General features: G+C 41.7%; 1 protein-coding gene across 1 annotated transcript in view; it reads left to right on the forward strand.

Moving 5' to 3' along the window:
• FBN2 (fibrillin 2) overlaps positions 1-25,661 on the forward strand; it is a 140,531-nt gene that overhangs the window by 70,054 nt on the left and 44,816 nt on the right. The window contains exons 19-30 of the mRNA XM_081930845.1: positions 670-795; positions 5,970-6,089; positions 7,686-7,823; positions 9,867-9,917; positions 10,592-10,717; positions 13,877-14,104; positions 15,967-16,092; positions 20,263-20,391; positions 21,093-21,218; positions 22,441-22,566; positions 22,942-23,064; positions 25,095-25,220. Coding sequence (XP_081786971.1) covers positions 670-795; positions 5,970-6,089; positions 7,686-7,823; positions 9,867-9,917; positions 10,592-10,717; positions 13,877-14,104; positions 15,967-16,092; positions 20,263-20,391; positions 21,093-21,218; positions 22,441-22,566; positions 22,942-23,064; positions 25,095-25,220 — 1,545 coding nt within the window. The remainder of the gene's footprint in view (positions 1-669; positions 796-5,969; positions 6,090-7,685; positions 7,824-9,866; positions 9,918-10,591; positions 10,718-13,876; positions 14,105-15,966; positions 16,093-20,262; positions 20,392-21,092; positions 21,219-22,440; positions 22,567-22,941; positions 23,065-25,094; positions 25,221-25,661) is intronic.

Genomic DNA, 25,661 nt, shown 5'->3' on the forward strand with positions numbered 1-25,661 from the left:
TTCTGTTCTGCTAATTGAAGAGCTCTTTTATGTCTTTCACTAGAGTTTTGTGTGGGAAAAGTGAAACCAGAGAAAGAATTGCCCTTGCACAGGCTTTTGTGCAAAAGGAGCATGCTAGCTCCTATATAGAGCTGGATGAATTCTTTCACTGTTGCTCAGTGGGTGCAATGGGACCACTTTCTAGCAGGTGGGTCACTGTTGCTCAATAGGAGAGGAAGGGGAGAGAAGCAGAGAAGTTGGTACATTGCAAACGTACAGTACTGGCAGAGCTAAACTGGCAATTTGCACAGTGCATTTGCACACCAAACTCTGTACTACTTCACCCCTCTCCCTTCCAGTAAGCAAAACCAGCCTTCCTGCCAGGAAGGTCCTCTATACCAAGTGAGCTGCTTCTGCTGCTGCTTATAGAAGCCAGGGCTTTTTTCCATCAGGAACTCACAGGAACTCAGTTCTGGCACCTCTCAGGTAGCACCATTGCCATTCTAAGAGAACAACAAGGGAGGTGTTCATGATGAATTCCAGCACCTCTTTATTCTAGAAAAGTATCACTGATGGAAGCATTTGTGGAATAGCGCTAATGGTAATTTTCCTTCTGCTATTGTGAGTGGGAAGGGGCAACACCATTCGTGTCGTACATACTAATAGGTACGATCAACTTTTCCTTTCCAGACATCGATGAATGTCTAGTGAACAGATTGCTATGTGACAATGGCTTGTGTCGAAATACCCCTGGAAGCTACAGCTGTTCATGCCCAAAGGGGTATATATTCAGCAGTGAAACTGACACATGTGAAGGTAAGGTTTCTGCAGCGAAAAATACGGATGTAGTCCTGAGTTCATAACTTGTTGTTGTTGTTTAGTCATTTAGTTGTGTCCGACTCTTTGTGACCCCATGGACCAGAGCACGCCAGGCACTCCTGTCTTCCACTGCCTCCTGCAGTTTGGTCAAACTCATGTTCGTAGCTTCGAGAACACTGTCCAACCATCTCGTCCTCTGTCGTCCCCTTCTCCTTGTGCCCTCCATCTTTCCCAACATCAGGGGCTTTTCCAGGGAGTCTTCTCTTCTCATGAGGTGGCCAAAGTATTGGAGCCTCAGCTTCAGGATCTGTCCTTCCAGTGAGCACTCAAGGCTGATTTCCTTCAGAATGGATTGGTTTTATATTCTTGCACTCCATAGTTCATAACTCTTTATCTCATAAAACCAATTAAGATTTTAAAGAAAGTCATTGGTTATAAGCCTGAGTTACCACATTCTGTCGTCTTACTTAATGCAAGGTACCAAAGCTTCATTTCTTCCATTTTTTAGTTCCTGTTTTAAATTATTCTTAAGCTTGGAAACTGGTCAAATAGGCTATAACTATTTTTTGTTAGTTATGAATTCATTTCCTGAATATGAATATCTTCCACATCTCATTAAGCTACATTAAGTTGCACTAGCACAGAGCAGCCAAGCAGCCGATTGTTCTTAAGAGACACCTGTAGAGAATTCCTTTGGGCCAGAATCTATAGAATAGTTGCAATTTGCTGCATCTTCCCAAGTAGACTGAATGATTGGAGGTCTCATTGCTGCTGAATGAATACTAAACTTGGAATGGGCCCTTCATTACCACTACTCCTGTGCATAATATTTTGATGATGAAAAGCTAGAATGGGCCACTAAGACAGCAGTTTCCCAGGCAGCATTGTTGCTAGGGCTGAACTTTAGTTAACGCCAGCCAGGCCCCAAGTCATCACCTGGGTAAGCAAGCAGATGCCAAGGACTGTTCAGCTTTCATAGTCACTGTAGCATCCTGTGTTGCTTCTTATTTTTTCATTATAGTCAGGGGGTGCTCTCTTGAGCATATACATGAGTGTTTCCCAAATTTAGATCTCCAGATGTTTTTGGACTACAATTCCCATCATCCCTAACCACTTGCTAGCTAAGGATGATTGGAGTTGTAGTCCCAAAACAGCTGGAGACCCAAGTTTGGGAACCACTGATGTACATGGTTATAGGTGGGCATTTATCCTAGCTAAATGTATTAAGCATCAGGACAGGAGGATAAAACTCAAATTTTATTCCTTTTGTGTTGGTTCCATGATTTAAAATGCAAAGCTGCACTTACTCAGAATATTTTTATTTATTCTTTAATCAACGTTTTTTAGTTAGGTTTCTGCACCCTCCCAGTCTAACACAGGGCTGTCCAACACATCACCCGAGGACTGCATGCAGCCCTTGGCAACATTTGATACCTCTGCCCTCCTCGCAGCCCTCACGCTTCCTTTCCAAAGCTGCGTAAGAAGGTGCTGGCCTTTGGAAAGGAGGCATGAACACTCTTGACAGAGTCCTAGAGTCCTCTTATTTACTTTGCAAAGCCTAGTTAGAGCTTTCCCAGCTTTGGGAAGGAGGTAGGAGGGATCCTGCTAGAGCCTTGCGCCTCGCTTAGCTGGCTTTGGGAAGGCAGCGAAAGGGCGGGAGGGATATTAAATTTTGGTTCCCCACCCCACCGCATGACAAGGCAGTCATCATCATCAAACCTTTTATTGGCATCACATACAAACATCCATAGCAAATCAAAACAGAATTACCGCCTTCCCAGTGACACAAAACATTTGTCACATGAAAGAGGCAAAGCAGTCTAACATTACAATGACAAGGCAGTGTGTGGCCCGTGGGTTCCATGTTAAAGTACTCTTGTGGCCCATTTGGTATAAAAAGTTGGGCTGCCCTGGTCTAACATATCATGCCTATAGAACTGGTTGCAAAGCATGCGGAGTGGGGAGGGCTGGGGAGAAAACAGAAATGCTACTTATGTGCCATTTAAAGAGCCCCCATTGTAGGTAAGGTCATTCAGTTCAGGGTCTAAAATTACTTGGCTACACCACTGCTCCACAGGCCCATAGGATACAGTGGAGCTTCCTCTCCATGAACAGAGAGGGAGACCCATGGGGTAGGGAAGAAAGTCCACCGTTGTAGGCTGCCTATTGCAGATGCAGAAAGCTTGACCGCGCATGATTCTTTGCAGTTGGTGCTCAGTGGTGACAGTGAAAAGGGTTGTTCCAGGAACTTGAATTTGCTCAATCCAGACCCTTCTATTCTCTACCCCCATGACTCCCACCTCCTGGATGGGGATAAAAGTATACAAGCCCTTCAGCTGGCTTACTGATTTTTCTTCTATTGGGATAGGTGGGAGGGAAAGACTGGAAAATGACCAAGAAATATTACCCCCTCCCACCACCAAACATTCCTACCATCTGTTCTGCCATAAAGTAACTCAGCAGGGCTTTGAATTTTATCTGTCTTCCCCCAGGGAGTCTCCCTTTCTTGCTCCCTTTCGATTGTTCTGTCCGTTAGCCTGGGTCAGCTTAGGCATAGATTAATACAGACCGCATCCGGGATTTGATAACGTCTAAAAACTTATGTGTTCTTTTGAACGTACAGTGTCTACTCATTTCAATCGCCACATAATTCTCTTGAATTTCCCTGGGCATTTGAGTAGCATTTCCTTATTTATAAAGAATCAGGTGCATTCAGATATCAAACAATCAGCCATGACTTGCACTTGGATTGGCTATGGAATATTTTGTCTTGATTTCATAGTGAATTTAAATTGCCCCTTTTAGGAAACGACTTGCTTCTTGAACTAAACTCAGTTATCTCTCAGTTTAACTAAAGTAAATGTGCTCTACAGATGCTTAACTTCTGCCAGAGTCAATTCAGGTTTAGTTCCATGAACGTTTACTAAATCGTCCGATGTAAGCCTTTTAATATCATGGTGAAGTTGTTTGAATTGTATCATAAGGATATATGTCTGCAAAAAGCACTTGCAACACAGACATTTCCCCTCCCCCAAGCACAATTAAGATGATTCAGCAGGGACTAGACTTGCAGTTCTGTTCAAATGTTATTCTTCAACCCTGAGCTTCCATAATTTTTGAAAACAGACTACAATTCTAAAACCATTTACTTTGAAGAAGCCTGATCAAAGCGCAATAGGGTTACTTGGAACTCAATGACAGCTTAAGTCTGTAATCCTTATACACACTTTACCTGGAAACAAGCCCTATTGAAAATACTGAGACTTACTTCTGAGTAAATACACGTAGGATCACACTGCATGTTTTTATAGGCGCTCAAATGGTCGTGAGTGTGTTTTATGTCCTAGTATCATGGAGAGTTTTATTGTAGGCTGAAGGTTGAAATAATACAAGAGGGAGATGCTAACTGGATCTGTTCATCTTGATATTTATCTTCAAAGCACAGCTCTGGCTATAAACGTGTTCACACAGTTGAACATGAATCCAGAACACAAACAACAAAGTATAAATCACTGTAATGTAATCACAAGGGACATTTCCAACTTTGGCTTTGACTCTGAAGAAATGACTAAGCAAACTAAATATGTTACTTTTACGAAAGGTCAACTCACAATATAGCTAGGCTACGTTTTTCAGTATTAAGAGTATAAAGAATAGATGAACTCAAAAACTTATTAATGTTGAAGGCTGTCATTTTAAATTTTCTTTCAAATAATGTCACTACAAAGAAATGCCCATTGTTTTTAGTTTTTAGTTTTAAACATAGATGAGGATCTTGGGAAGTTAGCTTTGTGTCTTAGTTGCACTGTGAAACTGTGGACTTGGAATGCTTCCAACCTCTGATTAAGTAATGCAGTCTGGACCTATCCTAGGAATTTTGGGGTCTCCCCTGTGAACAAGTACCCGAAATATCTAGATATACAAGTATCCCAGATGTCCCCCCCTCATTATATATGTATATTTATATATATATTGGCCAGTAATCAGCAGAGTATCCCAGATGTTCTAACCCAGCCTCTTCTCAGGCAATGAACTGTTGTTAGCACTCTGGTCTGGAGAATCTAAAAAGGGGTGCAAAGGAGTATTTCTGGAGAAATACAGATTTGGGATGGGAATGGGAGAACAGAGTAGCATATCGTATTCAAAGGAAGTAAAAGTGGATTTTTTTATATATCTAATCTGTGTATTTATTATTTCCTACTAGGGCATATTTATCCAGTATTTAACTAGCTCTTGTGTTTAATTTTTCACTTATTTTTTAATTTTAGGTTTAGTGGGTTGGATTTAGTTCTTAGTCCCTCCTTGAGAAAGTAATTAAGTACTAAAATGTATTCCATTCCTGAACCATAACATGAACTCTCTGTTTGGAATAGTACCGTATGATATAAAACTCATATCAAAAAAGATTCAGGTGAACTGCGAATACATTTATACACACAAAACTATTCTTTAGAGAATTGCCGTCCTGAAAAAATTTACTTTTTCGTTATTAAAAAAGTAGAGTTCAAGCTAATTTTCCTTTTTTTAAAATTAAAAAAAGATTGATATTGTTAGGTTGGGTTGCATACCTACATATGGACCTACTTAAAAACAGCACATGGAAAACCTGACGTTGAGCCATGGGAAGGGGCAGGTTAAGTTTAGGAAATGGGCTGGTAGGGAGATACTATTTTGTATATTATAGTTGCAGCATTACTTTTTAGGAAGTTTCCAGATCTGTGGAGTCACAGACAGCATTGTAATATTTAGTTTCTGACAGTATTTTCTTAATTTTCCCAAAGCCTCATGGAGCCATAAAATGACAGAAACAATACAGCCTTTGTTTGGCCGCAGTACATTGTGGCAAGGAGTGGATTGCTTTCCATTAAATGGGCTTTGATTTCTCATAAGACAATTATAATTTATTCTGGAAAACAGTTTCAGTCCAAGTTCTTGGAAGTTTGTAGCTTTCTGCGAAGCAGCCAGTTAATTAACACTTCCCAAAGTATGCAAGCTGTCTTCTGCCCTACATTCTCTGCATTATAGAAATTTAGTTTAATGCTTAAACAAAAAAAGTGAACAAATTTTCCAGACATTCTGGCATAACATGGTTCATGGCAGGGTTTATACATCATAATATTTTCCAAAAACACATGGCGAATCTAACAGTGTCTTTTCCTTCTGGATTATAGATATAAATGAATGTGAAAGCAGTCCTTGTGTCAACGGTGCCTGCAAGAACAATCTTGGTTCTTTCATCTGTGAGTGTTCATCTGGCAGCAAACTAGACTCTACGGGTTTCATCTGTATTGGTGAGTCTGTTGGTTTGTTTTGCTGTTTAAACAAAAGCACAAATTCCTTTGGCTATTGTGCTGAGTTAAATTCAGTTGACTACATTCCTTAGAGGAAGAATGGTATCTGGAAATATCCAACTTGTAACACAGCAAGGTATTGCTCCCTAGAAAGAATTTATCAAAATAGATCAAGATTCTCATTTTCTCCATGAGAGTTGTATCAAACAAAGTTTCAAGAATAATATTTTATGTGCTGGACTTGAAATACTGGACTTATGAAATACTGAATATGGTGAGAAAAGATTTTTTCTGGCTCTAACTTTCAAGAGAGATCCGCTTCACTGTTGATACATTTTATAGGCCAGAGATGGGAAGCGTTAGCCTTCCAGATGTTGCTGGACTAGAACTCATTCCTGATGACAGGCCATGCTGCTTAAGGTCCATGGGAGTTAGAGTCCATCTGCACTTGAAGGTCCACAGGTTCCCACTCTGTTCCAGACATTTTGGGAACTTGCACCTTTGTGTCTACATTAATATTTCTAATAAGGCTCAAAGAATGATTTTTCGTAGTGGTATGTACAATCCAACCTGTCTGCTGACCAGTGGGACTTAACATCTTAGGTCTAATGCCTTCATGTGATGGTGGTGGGATCCAACAGATCCAGGACCAGCTCAGCGCCTCCCCACCCCAGGAATGTACTGTTTCAGGGATTTCTGCTGTCTGCCAGCAAGCAACACTTGCAGACTCCTGCCCAAACTGGGAGCTTCATGCTAGTGGAATGACACTGGCATCTAGTGGAATGACACTGCCGCTAATACCTGTATCTCAGTGGTATAAACTCAGTTTATAAACGGGGTTCTGTTTTTCACTGTTGCTAAGTGAAAGTTACAGATCATGATTATTTTACAATGCGAGCCTTTTCATGAGTATTCAGAGGTAAGTTCCATTGTATGTAAATGTGTATGGGCCTGCAAGGAGAAGAGTCAACAAGCCCTCCCCTGACATGCAAGCTTTTTGTAAAAAAAAAAACCCAACCCCAAACCTCTAAGACCCAAAATAAGAACAAATACACAAAGGTGTGTAGTTTGTCTCTGCAATGTTGGCAGTCTTTACCATTGATGAACGCGGGTGGTGCTGTGGTCTAAACCACTGAGCCTCTTGGGCTTGCCGATCAGGAGGTCGGTGGTTCAAATTCCCTCAATGGGGTGAGCTTCAGTTGCTCTGTCCTAGCTTCTGCCAACCTATCAGTTCGAAAGCACACCCAAAAGTGCAAGTAGATAAATAGGTACCACTCCGGTGGGCATTTCTGTGCGCTGCTCTGGTTTCACCAGAAGCGGCTTAGTCATGCTGGCCACATGACCCAGAAAAACTGTCTGCGGACAAACGCTGGCTCCCTCGTCCTGTAAAGCACGATGAGCGCCGCAACCCCAGAGTCGTCTGCGACTGGACTTAATTGTCGGGGTCCTTTACCTTTTTACCATTGATGAACTGGCAACTGGAGCACAAACTACTGCAAGCATCCCAATGATCAGGCTGGCTGTCGCCATTTTCACTTCCAACACTCATGACACAGGTGGATCATGAATATCCTGTTTTGTTTTGATTCACTGCAGACAGTCTGAAAGGAACGTGTTGGCTGAACATTCAAGACAATCGTTGTGAAGTGAACATCAATGGAGCCACTCTAAAATCAGAATGCTGTGCTACTTTGGGAGCTGCTTGGGGTAGCCCTTGTGAGCGCTGCGAATTAGGTAGGATTTTTTACTTTGGAATGTTCTCTAGCTACTTGGCAGAAATATGCGAGTTGTTTCAGTGGTGGAACATTGCTTTAAAACTGGCTGACTGTATGCATCCTTTAAGTAAAGAAAAGTCTGCTTATTAAACTCATTTACGGTGTTACCAAATATATTTAATTGGGCTGGATTCAGACTTCCCAGGAATGGAACTCTCCTAGTGGAATGTTTCTGCTGGAGGGAGAGGAGGTGGTTTTTCTATATTTCCCCTATGTAGCCACCTATGCCCCCTGAAAATCTACTCCAGATGTTTGCAAGGGGGGGGCAGGGTTCCAGAAAAGCATGGGAGGTGGCAGTGTAAGTGGTTATTATTATTATTATTATTAATAATAATAATAATAATAAAAAAGCCACCCATCTGGCTGTGTTGTCCCAGCCACTCCAGTTTGCTCCCAACAAAATATTAAAAACACAATAAAACATCACCCATTAAAAACTTCCCTGAATGGGGCTGCCTTCAGAAGTCTTCTGAAAGTCAAATAGTTGTTTATCTGTTTGACATCTGGTGGTAGGGTGTTCCACAGGGCAGGTGCCACTGCCAAGAAGGCCCTCTGCCTGGTTCCCTGTAGCTTCACGTCTCACAGTGAGGGAGCTGCCAGAAGGCCCTCAGAGCTGAACCTCGGTGTGCAGGGTGGATGATGGAGGTGGAGGCCCTTCTTCAGTCATACAGGGCCAAGGCTGTTTAGGGCTTTAAAGGTCAACACCAACACTTTGAATTTTGCTCAGAAACGTACAAGGTTGAAGGCAGAAGGAGAAATTGGTGAAAACCTTCTCCCTCTTCTTCCAGCAGGATTAGAATCCCTTCCATGTGTGGAAGGGGAAATCTGGGTACAGCCCATAATATATTCTCTGTGTAATGTAATGTATGTATGTTTGTAAGTATTGTTAAATAAAAGAAAGTGTTCACTGGTTAAGAATTCTGAACTGTCAGTCACAAACAGATGTTAACATCTCATTTCACATTGTATGCAAACCAGGAATTTTTGCAGTGATTCATTCCCTAATTATGTGATTTAAAAAAACTATTATATTACATCATCTTCCAGTATTTAAAGAAAGTAGCAGCATACTGAAGCAGGGCAAACAGAGTGCATTCACTCATTTAAATCCCATTCTACTGTCAGTTCAAGTAAAGCTCATTTCTGCTTAGACATCCTGGAAAATAGGAAGAATGTTATGTCTTTGGTATATCAGGAAGAGGGGTTAAGACACTGAAATTCAAACAGCCAAAAACTTTAAGGCTCAGGTCCTCTCATCTTTTTGCACAGGTGTGCATGAGGAGTTCCATGTCGAACAGATGCTATTTTCTTTTGGCTTTGGAACACCTGTAAGAGGGTGGAAGGATATACCTAGATTCAGACCCCTCCCCCCCCCCGGCTCATCTGAGTAGGGTTTGAACTACAGTTGTCATTTACTTTGCCCATTGGCTGTGTTGGCTGGAGCATGATGGGTGTTCAGTCACATCTGGAGGGCCACAGGTTTCCCATCCCTAATATAGCTTGTTTATATTTCACTGCTTAAACTTACTCATGGGCTAAAATGGTTGAATTTTATCAAATCTGTTAAGAAATATAGCTGCTGGTCCCCTTCACGGCAACTTGGCCTCATTGACCTAGCATGTTCTGAAATAAATCTTTGCTTTTTTTTTTAATAAATATTTATTGGAGTTTTTAGGAAAAAGAATGCCATGATAATAAACAATATTGCTTTGTTTTAACAAAATTTCGTAACATCCTTGAACTTCCTCACATCTCCTGCTCCCACTTACATCATTAATAAGTTTTTGTCAAGCAAATTATCATCTTATTTCCAATTTTGTAACCACTTATTTAAATACAATAAAATAATTCTCCTACTAATTTGTTTCTCTTAATCTCTCTTATCATCAAATCCTGATCTATTTTAGTGATGGCCAATTATTTATAACCAAGCATCCTTCTTAACATTCCACTAAATCACAATATTTCTGTAAATAAGTCTTGAATCTTTGCTTCACTGCAGACACAGCATGTCCCAGAGGATTTGCAAGAGTCAAAGGTGTTTCCTGTGAAGGTACAGTTATTCTTTGTTGTTCTTTTCCACAAATGTAATTATTGAACCTGTTTATTCTTAACAACAACAACAACAACGCCTATTGAAGTCAAGGAACCATGACTCCAAGCTGCTCCATATCCCTTATCCTTTCTCATTTTTGTGCATTATTTTTTAAAAAATACAATTTCTAAACAACCACTGAGTCAGTGAAAAGGCTGAGGGGGTTGAAGAATGTGATAAATGGGGCGTGGGACAGTTCCTTGATCCCATTCAGCATGCCAATTCTTATATTATCATATTCTTATATTTCCTTAATTGGAGCAATGTGATAGTATTAAACAGAGACATTGGATTCTTATCTCATTATACATGATAAAGCTATTTTAGCCATCTCACCCCTTGCTTTTTCCTTTTTTGCAGTCATAACAGGTTTACCACACTTATCAGCCAATCACCCATTCCTACCACTCTTCTGAGTAATACCCCTCCCCACCCTCTCACTATATATAAGGGTCTGGTGACTTCTGTTTCAGTGTATCTGAAGAAGTGTGCATGCACACGAAAGCTCATAGCAATAACTCACTTAGTTGGTCTCTAAGGTGCTACTGGAAGGATTTTTATTATTATTTTATTTTATTTAGTCTCAATAAAATCAGGATAAATTGTAGTTTCCTATTCATACTTTATGCTAGATGTAAATGAGTGTGAAGTTTTCCCTGGAGTGTGCCCCAATGGACGGTGTGTCAACAGCAGAGGATCTTTTCATTGCGAGTGTCCTGATGGCCTGACATTGGATGGAACAGGCAGAATGTGTTTAGGTGAGCAACCATAAAACCTTCACTGCATGGTTGATTTAGGGTTGGTTCACACATTAGTTTTGTGCTAAGAGTCCACATGCCCTGAATCCTTTTGTGCTCCTAGTGACCTCCAGTTGTAATAGCCATTTCATTTCACTTTTAATTTGTATACGACTTCTCTATATTGCGATACACAAGGCAGTTTACAAGCTGAAGAAACAACAAAATAGCAAAGACCACATACCTAATAACAATCTGATCCAATACAAAAAAGTCATAACAGAATAGAACTTTAAGATGGATAACTTATATCAAATAAAGCAATGTTCAACAATGCATTAGAACATAATAGTAAACAGTAAAATTAAATATCAGCAAATAATAATTAAACAGCTTACACATAACAATTACAATAAAGAACTACTAAGCTATAATCAGTAAAAAGAATGACAAGTCACAATGCATAAAATACCACAATGACAAGTGACATCCAGATTACTTGTTTATTGAGCATTCACCCTGATTTGTTTGACGTGTAAAAGCAAGTGTTATCCCACATTTCCCAGTGCATTTTCCCCATCACACTCCTTATCTCAAAAAGTCCAATCTTTTGCAAGACTTGCCAATCCACCATGATTGCAAGACCTGAATTTGCCGTTACGTGATTGAATGCTACCTGAAAATTGTGGCAGTCTGAAAGTCCCCCTAGGCTCTTGAAACCCTTGGGTGTGAATCTAATAGAATTCAGCAATGCTTACTTCTGCATGAACATTTATAGGATTCTACTGTCAATCTTTTTGGTTAGAAAAACCCAGAGAAAAAGATCATGCCATGACATGTGTCCATTAGATTAAAATACTCTTAACTTTTCATATTAGAAGTGTGTAAGATCTGAAGGCTATACTTGGAAAGCCTTTTTATGTGCTTGGTGTGGTGTATTTTTTTGGTTTTTTAAAAAAAAGTTTTTACTGGTTTATTTGCAATTGTACTTTCCATCTACTTCTAGGAATTTCACATTCGTTATGTACTTGTTAGATGCCAGTACTTTATGAAATAGCTGTAGACATATTGAATCCATTTTAAAACACTATAGCCAAAAGAGAATGAAAATTAGGAACGAAGCTCTGCCATCACCCAAACCAACCCAGCATACAGTTCAGGAATTTCTCACTCTTAAGAAAACAGCAGGGTAAAAACACACTCAAGAAAGATAGTAGCAATTTCAAAAAATGAGCTCAATTTCTGGGCAAGTTATTGGGGGAAAATGCCTAAAGGCATTGGCTTGCCCAGTAGGGCAGAGGCCTGGCAGTGTACTTGCTACCATAAGTCCAGTTTTTCTTCATTAGCAGGACATTGTTCATCTTTCTGGGTGAAAATTTACTTCATAATCCAAACCACAGCAACCACTGCATCTGCAATGCTGTGATTCACATCGGCTGATGGGAAGGGGGAAAGAGCAGGCAACTTGCTGTGCCAGCCTGGAGCTGGAAAAGTTTTCGAACCCAAATCTGGCCTGATGCCATCTTGTGACAGCAGAAGTGCTGCCTTAAAGTCCAGTGGATCACAGGCGAACTCAGCGAACACCCCACTTAGGGGCTTACTGCTGCCCGCTGCCTGCAGGGAACTCACTGGCAGTAGTTCTACCCTTCCACACATTTGATGGGCAGAAGGGGAAGCTCTGCACCAGGGAGCAGCTCCACATCTCCTCCCCATCGTGGTAAGAATTCCCCTCTACACAACCTTGTTCATTACCCAGGTGAGGAACAGTCACCTTTTGAATAAACCACAGAACCAAGGAAACTATTTTCAAGTTCAGCATCCAGATTTGGGGACCCGGCATTTATTATGGCCAGTTGAGAAGGTCTGCCCCGAGGCACTTCAGAACAAAAAGCTTACGTAGTAGTTCAAACACAGCAAACAATGGTCAATTGGGCAAGCGGCATATCGAGGCGTCACTCCAAGGTGATGTGGGGGTGAAGATACCAGCATGGAGCCATGTGTGCTTTCCTGGCGTATGTGAAAATAACTCTGTGTTTGCTGTGTTAGATGCCAGTACAGTGGTACCTCGGTTTGCATACGTCTTGGTTTGAATATGTTTTGGATTACAAACACATCAAACCCGGAAGTGCGTGTCCCGGTTTGCAAACTATTTTTGGGTCCAACCCTTTTTTTTTATTACGAACAATTGTTTTTTGAGGCCCCATTGGTGAAAGCGCGCCTTGGGTTACAACCTGTTTTGGTTTACAAACGGACCTCCGGAACTTATTATGGTTGTAAACCAAGGTAATACTGTACTATTTATGTATCTTTTCTTAGCAGCTTCATTATTTATTTATTTATTAAAAATAAACACACACAAACCAGCAGAAAGAACTGCACGCTATATCAGGAAAAGGCAGTGTTATCATAATACAGATTGAGATCAAGAAAGAGCCACCTTCTCCACACCGGTGTCACTGCATTTTAGCTGGAAAAGTGTTGGGTGGGGCAGGGCAAGGCAGTGGCAAGTTTGGGGCTGTGGAGCCAATCTGATGTTCCTACTCCAGCCGTGTCCACACAGCCCCAACTTTGCCAGCACCCGTCCCTGCCCCAGCCACATCCAACTAAGGTGCAGTGATGCCAGTATGGGGCAGGTAGCTTCATGATTCTCCACCACTGTACCAGCCACTACTCCTTGATTACTTCTTGTATTTTCCTCATATTAAAGACGTGAATTGAAAGAGCCCAAATCAAGAAGGATTTCCAGCGCTTAAACCTCACTGTTTAAACACCTCTGAATATCTTGTTCCTGGTATATTAAATTGTTGATCCTCATATAACAATCCCATTCCAAAAAAACATTGCTCTTATTTAGTTTCAGATGATCACAATCTGATTTCCATGTTTCAGTAATAATAATAATAATAATAATAATAATAATAATAATATATTCATACCCCAGCCAACTGGCTGGGTTCTCCCAGCAACTCTGGGTGGCTCCCAACAAGAACATTAAAAACACGATAAAAGATCAAACATTAAAAACTTCCCTAAGCAGGGCTCCATAGACCAGAGATCAAGGTTGCTGGTCCCATATTTGCCCAAGCCAGAATTTGGAGCGCTCATGATAAGCCACGTACTTATTTTAGGATTGGGCTCCAGAACTTCAACATCTGGCATTGTTTTCAATCTCTTTTGTAGATATCCGAATGGAGCAGTGCTATCTGAAGTGGGATGAAGATGAATGTGTTCAACTTGTCCCTGGAAAGTTCCGGATGGATACCTGCTGCTGTGCTGTAGGTGCCGCTTGGGGATTGGACTGCGAGGAATGTCCCAAGCCTGGGACAAAAGAGTATGAAATATTGTGTCCCAGAGGACCAGGCTTCTCCAACCGAGGAGATATTTTAACAGGCAGGCCTTTTTATAAAGGTAAAATAGCATTTGTGGTGGAATTCCATCAAGGGCAGTATCAGTTGTACATTTTACTTTCCTCCAACTTGTAATATGTTTTCTGTATAATTTTATGCGTCTAAGCATATATAATTTACGATTTCTTCGCTTGGATTTATAGCCCACCTAATACAGTCATACCTTGGTTCTCGAATGGCTTAGTTGACAAACAAATCGGCTCCCAAATGCCGAAAACCTGTAAGTAAATGTTCCAGTTTTAGAACGTTTTTCGGAAGCCGAACATCCAACATGACTTCCGCTTGAGTGCAGGAAGCTCCTGCAGCCAATCGGAAGCCACGCCTTGGTTTCTGAATGGTTTCAGGAGTTGAATGGACTTCCGGAATGGATTAAGTTCGAGAACCAAGGTTCCACTGTATAGGTCTGCAGTCCAGTAGATGACATGCCATAAACATTAGGGACTGCCCTTGAGCCATAGGGCTCAAGAGAGCCCTGTTTCTTTTCCTTCCTTGTGCAATATGTATGCAGGCTCTACCTAGGGTATTACAGGGAATGAGAGTGGCATGTTGTTGAGAGCCAATGCGGTGCTGAGAGCCAGTGTGGTGTAGTGGTTAAGAGCGGAGGACTCGTAATCTGATGAACCGAGTTTGCTTCCCCGCTCCTCCACATGCAGCTGCTGGGTGACCTTGGGCTAGTCACACTTCTTGAAGTCTCTCAGCCTCACTCACCTCACAGAGTGTTTGTTGTGAGGGAGGAAGAGAAAGGAGAATGTTAGCCGCTTTGAGACTCCTTAGGGTAGTGATAAAGCGGGATATCAAATCCAAACTACTACTACTACTACTACTACTACTTCTTCTTCTTCTTCTTCTTCTTCTTCTTCTTCTTCTTCTTCTTCTTCTTCTTCTTCTTCTTCTTCTTCTTCTTCTTCTTCTTCCCATGTCCCTACCCAGCCCTCCCACTCTGATGCAAGCTATTCAAGCAGCCAGACTTTGCATAGCACAGATGATGCGTATAGCAGCCTCTCAACTTTCTACTAAGAAAAACAGCTGTAGAGGACTATTGAGTTTGAGGGAAGCAATGAGGAGGCGTACTGCTTATTCTGCTTTCCCCTCTGGCTATTTTTCTATTTGAAAACCCATGTCTTTCACCAACTATGGAAAGCTAGCTTGGAGAAGAGAGTTAGAGTAGGAAAGTGGCTGGAGGAGAAAAAGCTTAATCAGCCCCTCTCCACCTCATTCCTCCACGATGTCACAGGCTTGTGACAGGTGTCAGGAGAAGACTATCTAGAGATCTGCCAAGCACTACCTAGTTTTGCCATTATACAAGTCAAAGCAGGGTATAGGAAGGCTATTCTAACTGCCTTGACTCCACTGTGGCTGTAATTATGAAGCCCTTGCTCTACAGTGGCTCTGGGTCTTTACCACTATCTGAACAATAGAGTGTGCCCTAAAAATAAATAATTTGGCAAGACAAAATATTCCTTTGTCCATTATTATTCGATATGCACAATCCCTCTCTTAAGAATGATTTAATACTCCTCTTCTAATGACCTCCACACACTTGCTTGGTAATTTGACCAACTAATTACCTGTTTTGAGACTAATTCTTTCTTTATTCACTTTCTCTCTCCTATTGACTGTATCAGCCACAGAGAACCATACCATCTGATTGAAAATGTTAATCGTTGTTTGTATAATTTTAACATATATTTGAGAGGATCGGTTGCAGAAGTGGAACACCTGGTGCATTTACTAAAATAGATTCTGCTGTTCTAGTTTGCTTTGATAAAACACTACATTTTGAGTTGTCACTGTTTGCTCGATAAGTGAGCTCTTGAATTGCATAGAATATGTGAACTCATTTTATGTGTTTTCCTCTTGCAGATATAAATGAGTGCAAAGTGTTCCCTGGCATGTGCACAAATGGCAAATGCAGAAACACAATTGGAAGCTTCAAATGTAGATGTAACAGTGGATTTGCTTTAGACATGGAAGAAAGAAATTGTACAGGTGAGTTTGAGATAGGACTCCTTAGAGAAACTTTGGTACATTCAAAGGGAGGTTTGAGCTGTCCACTCATCCCTTCCTGGAATGTGGCTTGCATGGCATTCAAGTTTGCATCCTGTAGCAACTTTCCATTAATCTGGGTGGTTGAGGGCTCCTCAACACAACCAAAGCCTGCAAAGACCTTGCAAGAAGTATACAATGGTACCTTGGTTTAAGAACAGCTTAGTTTATGAACAACTTGGATTAAGAACGCTGCAAACCCGGAAGTAGGTGTTTTGGTTTGTGAACTTTGCCTTGGAAGCAGAACATGTTTTGCTTCCTGTTGAGTGTGTTCCATTTCTAAATTGAGTCCCCCACTGCTATGGGAAAGCACGCCTTGGTTTAAGAACACTTTGGTTTAAGAACGGACTTCCGGAACGGATTAAGTTCATAAACCAAGGTACTCCTGTAGTTTTAAAAAGTGTGAGGTAATGAAATTAACTCCTCAGATTTATCAGAAGTTGCAGAGCAGAGCAGGAGCATAACCTTGCACCCCACAATGTGGAACTGCTCTCTCATATTTTTATTAAAAAAAGTTAAAAGAAGCCACAAGGGGCTGTAAGTTTGAGTGGAATAATGACAGGAAGTGCACTTGCTCAACTCTTCATAGATACCCCCCCCCAAAAAAAATGCTCCTTACTGCTTTTATACATGGAGGGGAAGGGTTCAGTGTTTGTGATTTTCAGCAGAAAAATGTCCAAAGGAAGAAGTTTAAGTAGTGTCTTCCCCACTGTTCCACCATTAGCCTTGGCTTCTTTTCATTTAAAAAGTCTGGAAACCATTTCTGCCATGGTCTTCCCAAAGAACAGCACAGTCGGCAGTATAGGTATCAGGCACCCGCCAAAGGTAACACCACTCTAAGGAGCACAAGGCCAATCCCTGAAGTATTCTGGCTCCTCCTCTGTGTTGCTCATTGTTCATCTGCCCTCTCCAAGAGAGCCAGCAAGGAGAAGGAATGGTAGGCTCCTTCTTCCACCTCCTTCTCTCCATTTAGGGAAGTTTTTAATGTTTGATGTTTTATCACTTTATGGTGATGATGTTGGGAGCCACCCAGAGTGGCTGGGGAAATCCAGCCAGATGGGCGGGGTATAAATAGGTGAAGGTAAAGGGACCCCTGATAATTAGGTCCTGTCGTGGCCGACTCTGGGATTGCGGCGCTCATCTCGCTTTATTGGCCGAAGGAGCCGGCATACAGCTTCCGGGTCATGTGGCCAGCATGACTAAGCCGCTTCTGGTGAACCAGAGCAGCGCACGGAAACACCGTTTACCTTCCTGCCTCAGCAGTACCTATTTATCTATTTGCACTTTGACGTGCTTTTGAACTGCTAGGTTGGCAGGAGCAGGGAGAGAGCAACGGGAGCTCATTCTGTCGCGGGGATTCAAACCGCCGACCTTCTAATCGGCAAGTCCTAGGCTCTGTGGTTTAACCCACAGCGCCACCCGTGTCCCTATGGGGTATAAATAGTATTGTATTATTATTATTATTATTATTATTATTATTATTATTATTATTAAATGCTACTGATAGAGCCCAGAGGGAAAAGTATATGAAGAGCAGCAACCGCAGTAAAAAAGAGGAGGTGGATAAACTTAGCGTTGGAAGGCGTTATTTGCCATTCCTTTCCTCAGTGAGTTTCATGAGACCACTGCTTGCCCTTGCATTTATTCATATAGACTTTGAAATACTTCCAACTAATGTTCAGAACTATCAAGCCCCAAGTTTCAGTGCAAGATAGCTTTTATTTCAGCCCCTAGAACACCTCAGTCCAAGAATGCTGGGACCAACCTGTCCAAAGACCCACTGACTGTGCCATATTTCAGGGTCTCAAGACTTGAACTTCTGAAGATTGAACAAGGATATTCCAGCCATTCCCGTTATTATCCTGGATTTACTAAATTTGCAATGCATCTTTCATCTTTTTATAATGCTATGCAGAGATAACAGTTTGGGCAAGAAATCTGGTGACAGTTGGGTTCTTGGAATGATTGCTTAAAATAACAGTATCTACTGTTACCACCAATGGTGTTCCAGGTGATTTACATCCAGTATCTTCAAAACTTGATCTTAATAATAATAATAATTTATTTATACCCCGCCCATCTGGCTGAGTTTCCCCAGCCACTCTGGGCGGCTTCCAATCAAGTGTTAAAAACAATCCAGCACACTGGGGAACATTCTAACAGGTGCAGTTTATCGAAATTGCTGTATTAGCAGGATGACTCCCAAACGGATCCCAAGCTGTCCAAATAAATCAGTATCTAGCATTGTCCTATAAGCAAAAGCCATTCTTTTCACACCAGAGCAAATCTGAGGTTGAGGTTTTGCTTGAGACTTTCTACAACTGTGATGAATGGATGTGCGCACCGTGGGTGGCTGCCCATTAACAGTGAAAAGAAGTTTGTTCTGGAACTGCGGAAGTCAAATGTGCTGGGGTAATATAAAATGTGGGTGGTAAGGCATGTGAATCAAGGCCTTTCTAGATGTTAATGTTGCTATAGCTGGTGATTTCCTTGTTTTTCTAATGATTGCATTGATAGGAAATGCACTTGCTCGGCTTAGGTCTTAAGTCTAAAGCAGTTCTGAGAGTTGGGAAGGAAAATATCACCCGGAGATTGTATCCCTCACAAATGTCAAGAGAGCTTTCTTTACCTCTAGAGCAGCACCACCTGCAGGGTCAGTCTTCTAATTGAGGGGAAATCTCCCAGCCATCCCAAACTAGTTCTGCTTCATGGGCAGGAAACACTGTTTTTATAAAGCTCTCAAAGTTCTTCAGCAGACTTTTAAACTATTTTTAATTTTTCCTGCCATTCTTTCTAGCATATCCCTTCCACATCGTTTCCTCTATAATCTCTAGTAAAGGGGCTGAAGGGGGACGTGGGTGGCGCTCTGGATTAAACCACAGAGCCTAGGACTTGCTGATCAGAAGGTCGGCAGTTCAAATCCCCACGATGGGGTGAGCTCCCGTTGCTCGGTCCCTGCTCCTGCCAACCTAGCAGTTCGAAAGCACGTCAAAGTGCAAGTAGATAAATAGGTGCCGCTCCGGCGGGAAGGTAAACGGCGTTTCCGTGTGCTGCTCTGGTTCGCCAGAAGCAGCTTAGTCATGCTGGCCACATGACCCGGAAGCTGTACGCCGGCTCCCTCGGCCAATAAAGTGAGATGAGTGCCACAACTCCAGAGTCAGTCACGACTGGACCTAATAATCAGGGGTCCCTTTACCTTTACCTTTAAAGAGGCTGAAGCTGAACTTATACAGAAAGGGAAGAAGCATTGAAGGCTAATCTCTGTGAGACCTTCTGCCAATGCAAGACCTTAAAAATCTCAAAGGCTCAACTGCTTGCCCTTTTTACCAGACTTGGACACTACGCCTGAGAATTTTGTCTCACCTCTTCAGCCAGTTTGGGGAGCCCCTGTCACCCCACAAATTGCATGGGCTTCCCTGGCTTGGGAGCTCGTGAGCTTGGGTCAATTTCCAAGTCAATTCTTCTGCTCCCTCCCTGCATCTGGAAAGAGCAGGAAAGAGAAGCAACAGACTTCCCTCTGTAACAGATGACTTGCTGGTCACCGTTGACTCCTGTTCCTACCCAGTCCATTGCTCTGGAAGCATATGGCAACGTGGCAGAGGCAATACCCAGTATGCAGCTAAGGTGAACTCTCCCTTTTTACACTTTCTGTGGCTCAAATCAGCAATTCCAGGATGTGATCTAAGCATGGAGCTGAATGGAACAGTACTCAGAATAATTAGAGTAGATGGATCTCATCCATGCCTGCGGAGAGTCTAGTTGGACATCCATTTGTGAAGCTTAACCTATTGCTTTCCACTCAGGAGGCAATGCCCTGAGATCACAGCATGCCAACTTTATGAAGAAGTGTTCAAAGAATCGTACTAGAGGAGGGAGAGTTTCCATGGGAAGTTGTACAAATTGCTTGTCACAACCACTTCAATTATTTCTCAACCGCTTCAATTATCAAATTCCGTTTTCAGATATCATGATCTTTCTTCCTACTGTATTTAGGATTCCTGACACTTTGATATTTCAGATTTTAAATATCTCCAGTATTCTTTGCAAATTATTAAATGAAAAAATGGATTTAAAAATGGATTGTCTTTTTTCCCCCAATTATCCTGAAACTAGACATTGATGAGTGCCATATCTCACCTGACCTCTGTGGAAGTGGCACCTGTGTCAACACTCCAGGCAGCTTTGAATGTGAATGCTTTGAAGGCTATGAAAGTGGATTTATGATGATGAAGAACTGCATGGGTAAGTAAACGATGAAGGTTTTAGTACACATACTACATATACATTTCAAAGCTTGTGTAAGACATGGTCATAGCTATATGCCCATTTTTCATACCACCTGATTGTGCTTACAGCCAGCAATTATGTATATGAAGTATTATAAATATCCTGTCCCTTTATGGGCACAAGGTAACCTTTCATGCCTGAACACGTAAACTAGACATAACATTCTGTACTTGTTTTTGGATTAGTAGTGGTTAAATGATCAGAAAGTTGTGCAAATGACAGTATATATCCCCATCATCACAGTTGTTGCAACAACAGTAGTTCCTTTGTTTTGCTGCCTACAACCATTTGCTAAAACGAGTCTTTCATAATAAACGAGGAAAGAAAACTTTCTTTGAATATTTGATAGCAATATATGTAAGAAATTTCAAATAAAAGAATTCTGCATGATCTAGGTTTTCAAATTGCATGAATTTCTTTAACCTAATTATGAATTTGGGAGTCCCTCAGGTGAATAAATCATCCAATTTCCTGTATTCTATACAATTTTATGTTTTATTTATTATGAAATCTGAAGGATATAAGTATCATTGTTGTTATGAAACAGCCTCCTTCTCACGGAGTCAGACGTCCCTAATTACTTCCAGATGTTTACAATCTCTTACTTCATCTCAAATGGTCCCTATAACAATATTTCCCTTATATTTTCTTTTCAGATATAGATGAATGTGAGCGCAACCCTCTTCTCTGTAGAGGTGGCACGTGTGTGAATACTGAAGGAAGCTTTCAGTGTGACTGTCCTCTTGGGCATGAATTGTCTCCATCACGTGAAGATTGTGTGGGTGAGTTTCAGGTGTCTCTGAATGAAATGTTCCTTGTTCTATAGCTAGTAATTTTTGCTAGCTATAATGATAACTTGGTTCTTAATATGAATTTGTCTAGCTCCTAATGCTTTGACGAATGGCAAATCAAGTCTAATTTTCCTCTGAAGTTCCTGGACTTGAAATGTAAAATGAGATTTTGCACACATGCAGCCAGAGATCAGCCTAACCATAAAGGTCTATTCACAGAAATTATTTAATATTGAACTGTTAAGGAAACTCTTACTGGTTGCTATAAAATGTAAGACCAGGCTCCTTATCCAAGCAGTCTATTTCATCTGTTTTTGGTCCATGTTATGAACACAGCCAAGCTGAGCTTTTCAAGTCTGATTTTTGCTTTTTGGTTTTTTTAAAAAATGCCATGGGGAACTGTGAAGGCCCTTCATATTTGGCAAAGCTCCCAGTCCTTCAGATCAAGGAAGCTGTGCAATCTGTGAGCTTGTCTGACCAGGACAACAGAAGTCCCCCAATCTAACTGGTGAGTGGCCGCTGGGACCACATAACACCGGTTCTGAGAGATCTGCATTGGCTCCTAGTACGTTTCTGAGCACAATTCAAAGTGTTGGTGCTGACCTTTAAAGCCCTAAACAGCCTCAGTCCTGTATACCTGAAGGAGCGTCTCCACCCCCATCGTTCAGCCTGAGATCCAGTGCTGAGGGCCTTCTGGCGGTTCCCTCATTGTGAGAAGTGAGGTTACAGGGAACCAGATAGAGGGTCTTCTCGGTAGAGGCGCCCGCCCTGTGGAACGCCCTCCCTTCAAATGTGAAGGAAATAAGTAGCTATCTTATCTTTAAAAGACATCTGAATGCAGCCCTGCTTAGGGAAGTTTTTAATATTTAATGCTGTATTGTTTTTAACACTCAATTGGAAGCTGCCCACAGCGCCTGGGGAAATTCAGCCAGATGGTCGGGGTATAAATAATAAATTATTATTATAAATTAGCTAAAGGCTAAGCAAAATCCATTTTGTCCACACTGAAGTTTAATACAGATTTGAAGCTCCTTGTGTCTCTTTTTAGGGGGGTATACTATTGAAATTTGTGTGTTATTTTGACACATGGAAACATTCAGAATAAAGTTAAAACTTCATATCAGAACCCACTTTCATAAAAAATGTTCACTTTTAAGCCTGTAACTATATTCTCAACTTCCCAATAGCTAGTAATGTAATTCTTGTTTTTCAGATATTAATGAATGTTCTCTTAGTGATAACCTCTGTAGAAATGGCAAATGCGTGAACATGATTGGGATGTATCAGTGTTCATGCAATCCTGGGTATCAGGCCACTCCAGACAGACAAGGGTGCATTGGCAAGTATTTTATTTTTATTTCTGCACCAATGTTTCTAGTTTGTTTCTTTTTCCAAACTTCAATTTCATAACTGTAAATTAAATAATCAGTGACAGCATCTTTCAGAATCCAAACAGTGGACATGCCCCTCTACTCTAAAAAAAAACACCCCATTATTACTCTTTATTGCTGAGCTATATTTTGCATTCTTATTTTATGTTAACTTTATTTCATTCACTGTTGTCATTTCATTCTAAAATCACTTAGGTACGTAGTGCCTACTGTCTTCTGCTGATAGGAAGGAGAGAGTGGGGAAAATATGAGGGACAGGTAGGATGCTTTTAAACAAAGTACCAAATAGATCTAATAATCTGTCCACGATATTCCCTCCCTAGATATTGATGAATGCATGATCATGAACGGAGGCTGTGACACCCACTGCACTAATTCAGAAGGCAGCTATGAATGCAGCTGCAGTGATGGATATGCTCTGATGCCAGATATGAGGACTTGTTCAGGTAAAAGAATGAAGAGTAGCGTCTCAGTTCTGTTCTGCATAACTGCATCCATAAAACATTGGAATTGTGTTTGAATTTCCTTACTGTATGATGCAGTGGTTTGAAGAGCAAGCCGTGAACCAGAAGGTCTCTATTTGGTTCAAATGCAATCTTGGCTATTTCTAGGTGGAGATAATGACTGCTCTCCACATCAAACGGAGGGCGCCCTTTGCATGCCCGTGCTCAGCACCCCTGATCCTATGTGACTCCCGGCAAAGTGCTCCTGGACCACTTCCCCAAGTAGCTAACCTTGAGGTTCCCACCAAACCTCCAGTGGCGTAGCGTGGGGGGTGCAGGGGGGGCGGCCGCACTGGGCGCAACATCTGGGGGTTAGGGGGCGCAAATCCACAGGTTAGGGGGTGCAAATTACTTGCCTTGCTCCGGGTGCTGACAACCCACGCTACGCCACTGCAAACCTCAGTTCAAATAACCAATCACGATTGGGGAGGTGGAGCCAGGGGAGTGGACCAAATAAGGGTCCACTCTTTAAGCATAAAGGGTATGGAGCCTACCTGAGAGCTCTCAGTCAGGCCTTGTGCGGAATCCTTAAGTCCAGCGATGTCCAACAAGTCGATCCTGATCGACTGGTTTATCCCTGCGTGAACGTTATTGATCGTGGTTGATTGCAGGCTCCCTTCTGATCGCCGGTAGCAGAAAGCATTGTGTTGAAAGTCTCTGCCCCCTGTGGCGCTCGCTCTGTCCATCTGTTATATGAAATGTGCAGTCGTTAGCTCTACTAAGCTTTCCTTTATTGCTGCGTCTGCTTGCTAATAGCGGTGTTGGTTCCGAGTGTTTTATGCCTCCCCCCGAAAAAGGTCACCAACATTTTTCTCCCCTAAAAAATGTTCAGCAACTTTGGCCTGCCCTCCCTCCAATGACAATGGGTACATCACTGCCAGTTGTTTTACACTGGGAGTAGATTGCAGTCTCTAGGGAGTTGGATGTGCCTGCTTCAGTCTATCTTCCCTTCTGTGGCAATCCCAGGGTTCCTTGTTAAAGGGGTTGTGTTGAGGGGAGTCACTGGCCATACACTGAAAGGTTGTCAGTGCACTCCCCTGTGTTGCGGTAAAATGGGGGGCAGGTTCTCTGCTTAAACATAGATATTCCAGAGCCAGCCTAATCCCCAGACAGATTGGTTAATCCTGATGTGCCCCAGATCCCTGGCCGGGGACTAGGAGGGATAAATGCCCAATGCCTAAGCCAAGGTATTCCTACATCTGAAAATTTAATAAAGTTGTGGCCAATTTTAATCCCATAACACGTTGGCACAAGTCATTATTCCACCTGGGTGTTGCCTGGGGTCAGGGGGTCTCCACCTGGGCATGCAATGGACTTAATAGGTGCCCTTAGAAAAGTGATAGTTTCTCTTGAAGTTCTACAACAAGTTCCTGACAAGTTCTACAGCACATCAGGACTTAATAGGTGCCCTTAGAAAAGTGATAGTATGGAGAAGATTGTATAGGCTTATCTTGCAGTGTTGAATGAATAGGTGACCTGGTTCATATGTCATGCCAACCACAATTTGTCATCACACAAGTGAGCCCTGGGCTCACAAGCTTTGTTTTTCTGCTTGCATGCTCTAAATCCCTCCTGGCTGGAAGACTTAGATGTGTGCTTGCCCTCCAAATTGTTATTGGAAAACACAGTTGGAAGCTCATTCCCAATTCTGGCTTGGAGGGCAAACACAAATATTACCTTACCAATTCAGGTGTTAAATCAGGGAGGAAATCAGAGTGCATAAGGGGAGGAGAGATCAGGAAAGTCCAAGGCTTGCTCATGGAATATCAACACATGCTTTTCCATTACACATGAACTGGCATTGTGTAAATGAAATGTCTAACATTCTACATAAATGCTAAGCAGTAGTATATATGTTAGCACCATTAGAGCCATGTAGATATATAGCAACAGGCTAGTAACAAACTTAGCATGGCATGGTTTACAGAAGATTTATCTGTTGAGAATTTCACAGTGATAAAATTTTCCTATAGACATTGATGAATGTGAAAACAACCCAGATATCTGTGATGGGGGGCAGTGCACCAACATCCCAGGAGAATATCGATGTCTTTGTTATGATGGATTCATGGCTTCTATGGACATGAAAATATGCATTGGTAAGTAATTTAGAGGTAGCTTTCAAGAGTTGTAAATATATTGTTAATGTGATTTTTGATTCTCAAAAATAGAAACCTGTTCCTTAGGGAAAACATCACTAATGTGACAATTTAAGATTTGATCTTGTGACTACTTCACAGAAGAAGATTTAAACCTCACCAAAGAAACACTGATAAACTAAAATGTAGTTGAATCTTGTGGTGGTAAACTGCCCTAGATTCCCTTCCGACTGTCCTGGGGAAAGTGTTTCCTTTTTTTTAACCTTCAAAGCTGGGGAAAGGTGGCAGTAGAAGCAGCACAGAACAAGAAGTAAGGTTTTCCTTCCCCCTCTCTTACAGTCATCCTGACAAGTTCTACAGCACATCAGGACTGAAAGAACAATAATAGAAATTGGCATTGCCACTGAGAAAATTTTACATATTCCAGCTCTCTACTGATCT

This window comes from Podarcis melisellensis (genome assembly GCF_964234715.1).
Source record: "Podarcis melisellensis genome assembly, chromosome: 11".
Taxonomy (NCBI): domain Eukaryota; kingdom Metazoa; phylum Chordata; class Lepidosauria; order Squamata; family Lacertidae; genus Podarcis; species Podarcis melisellensis.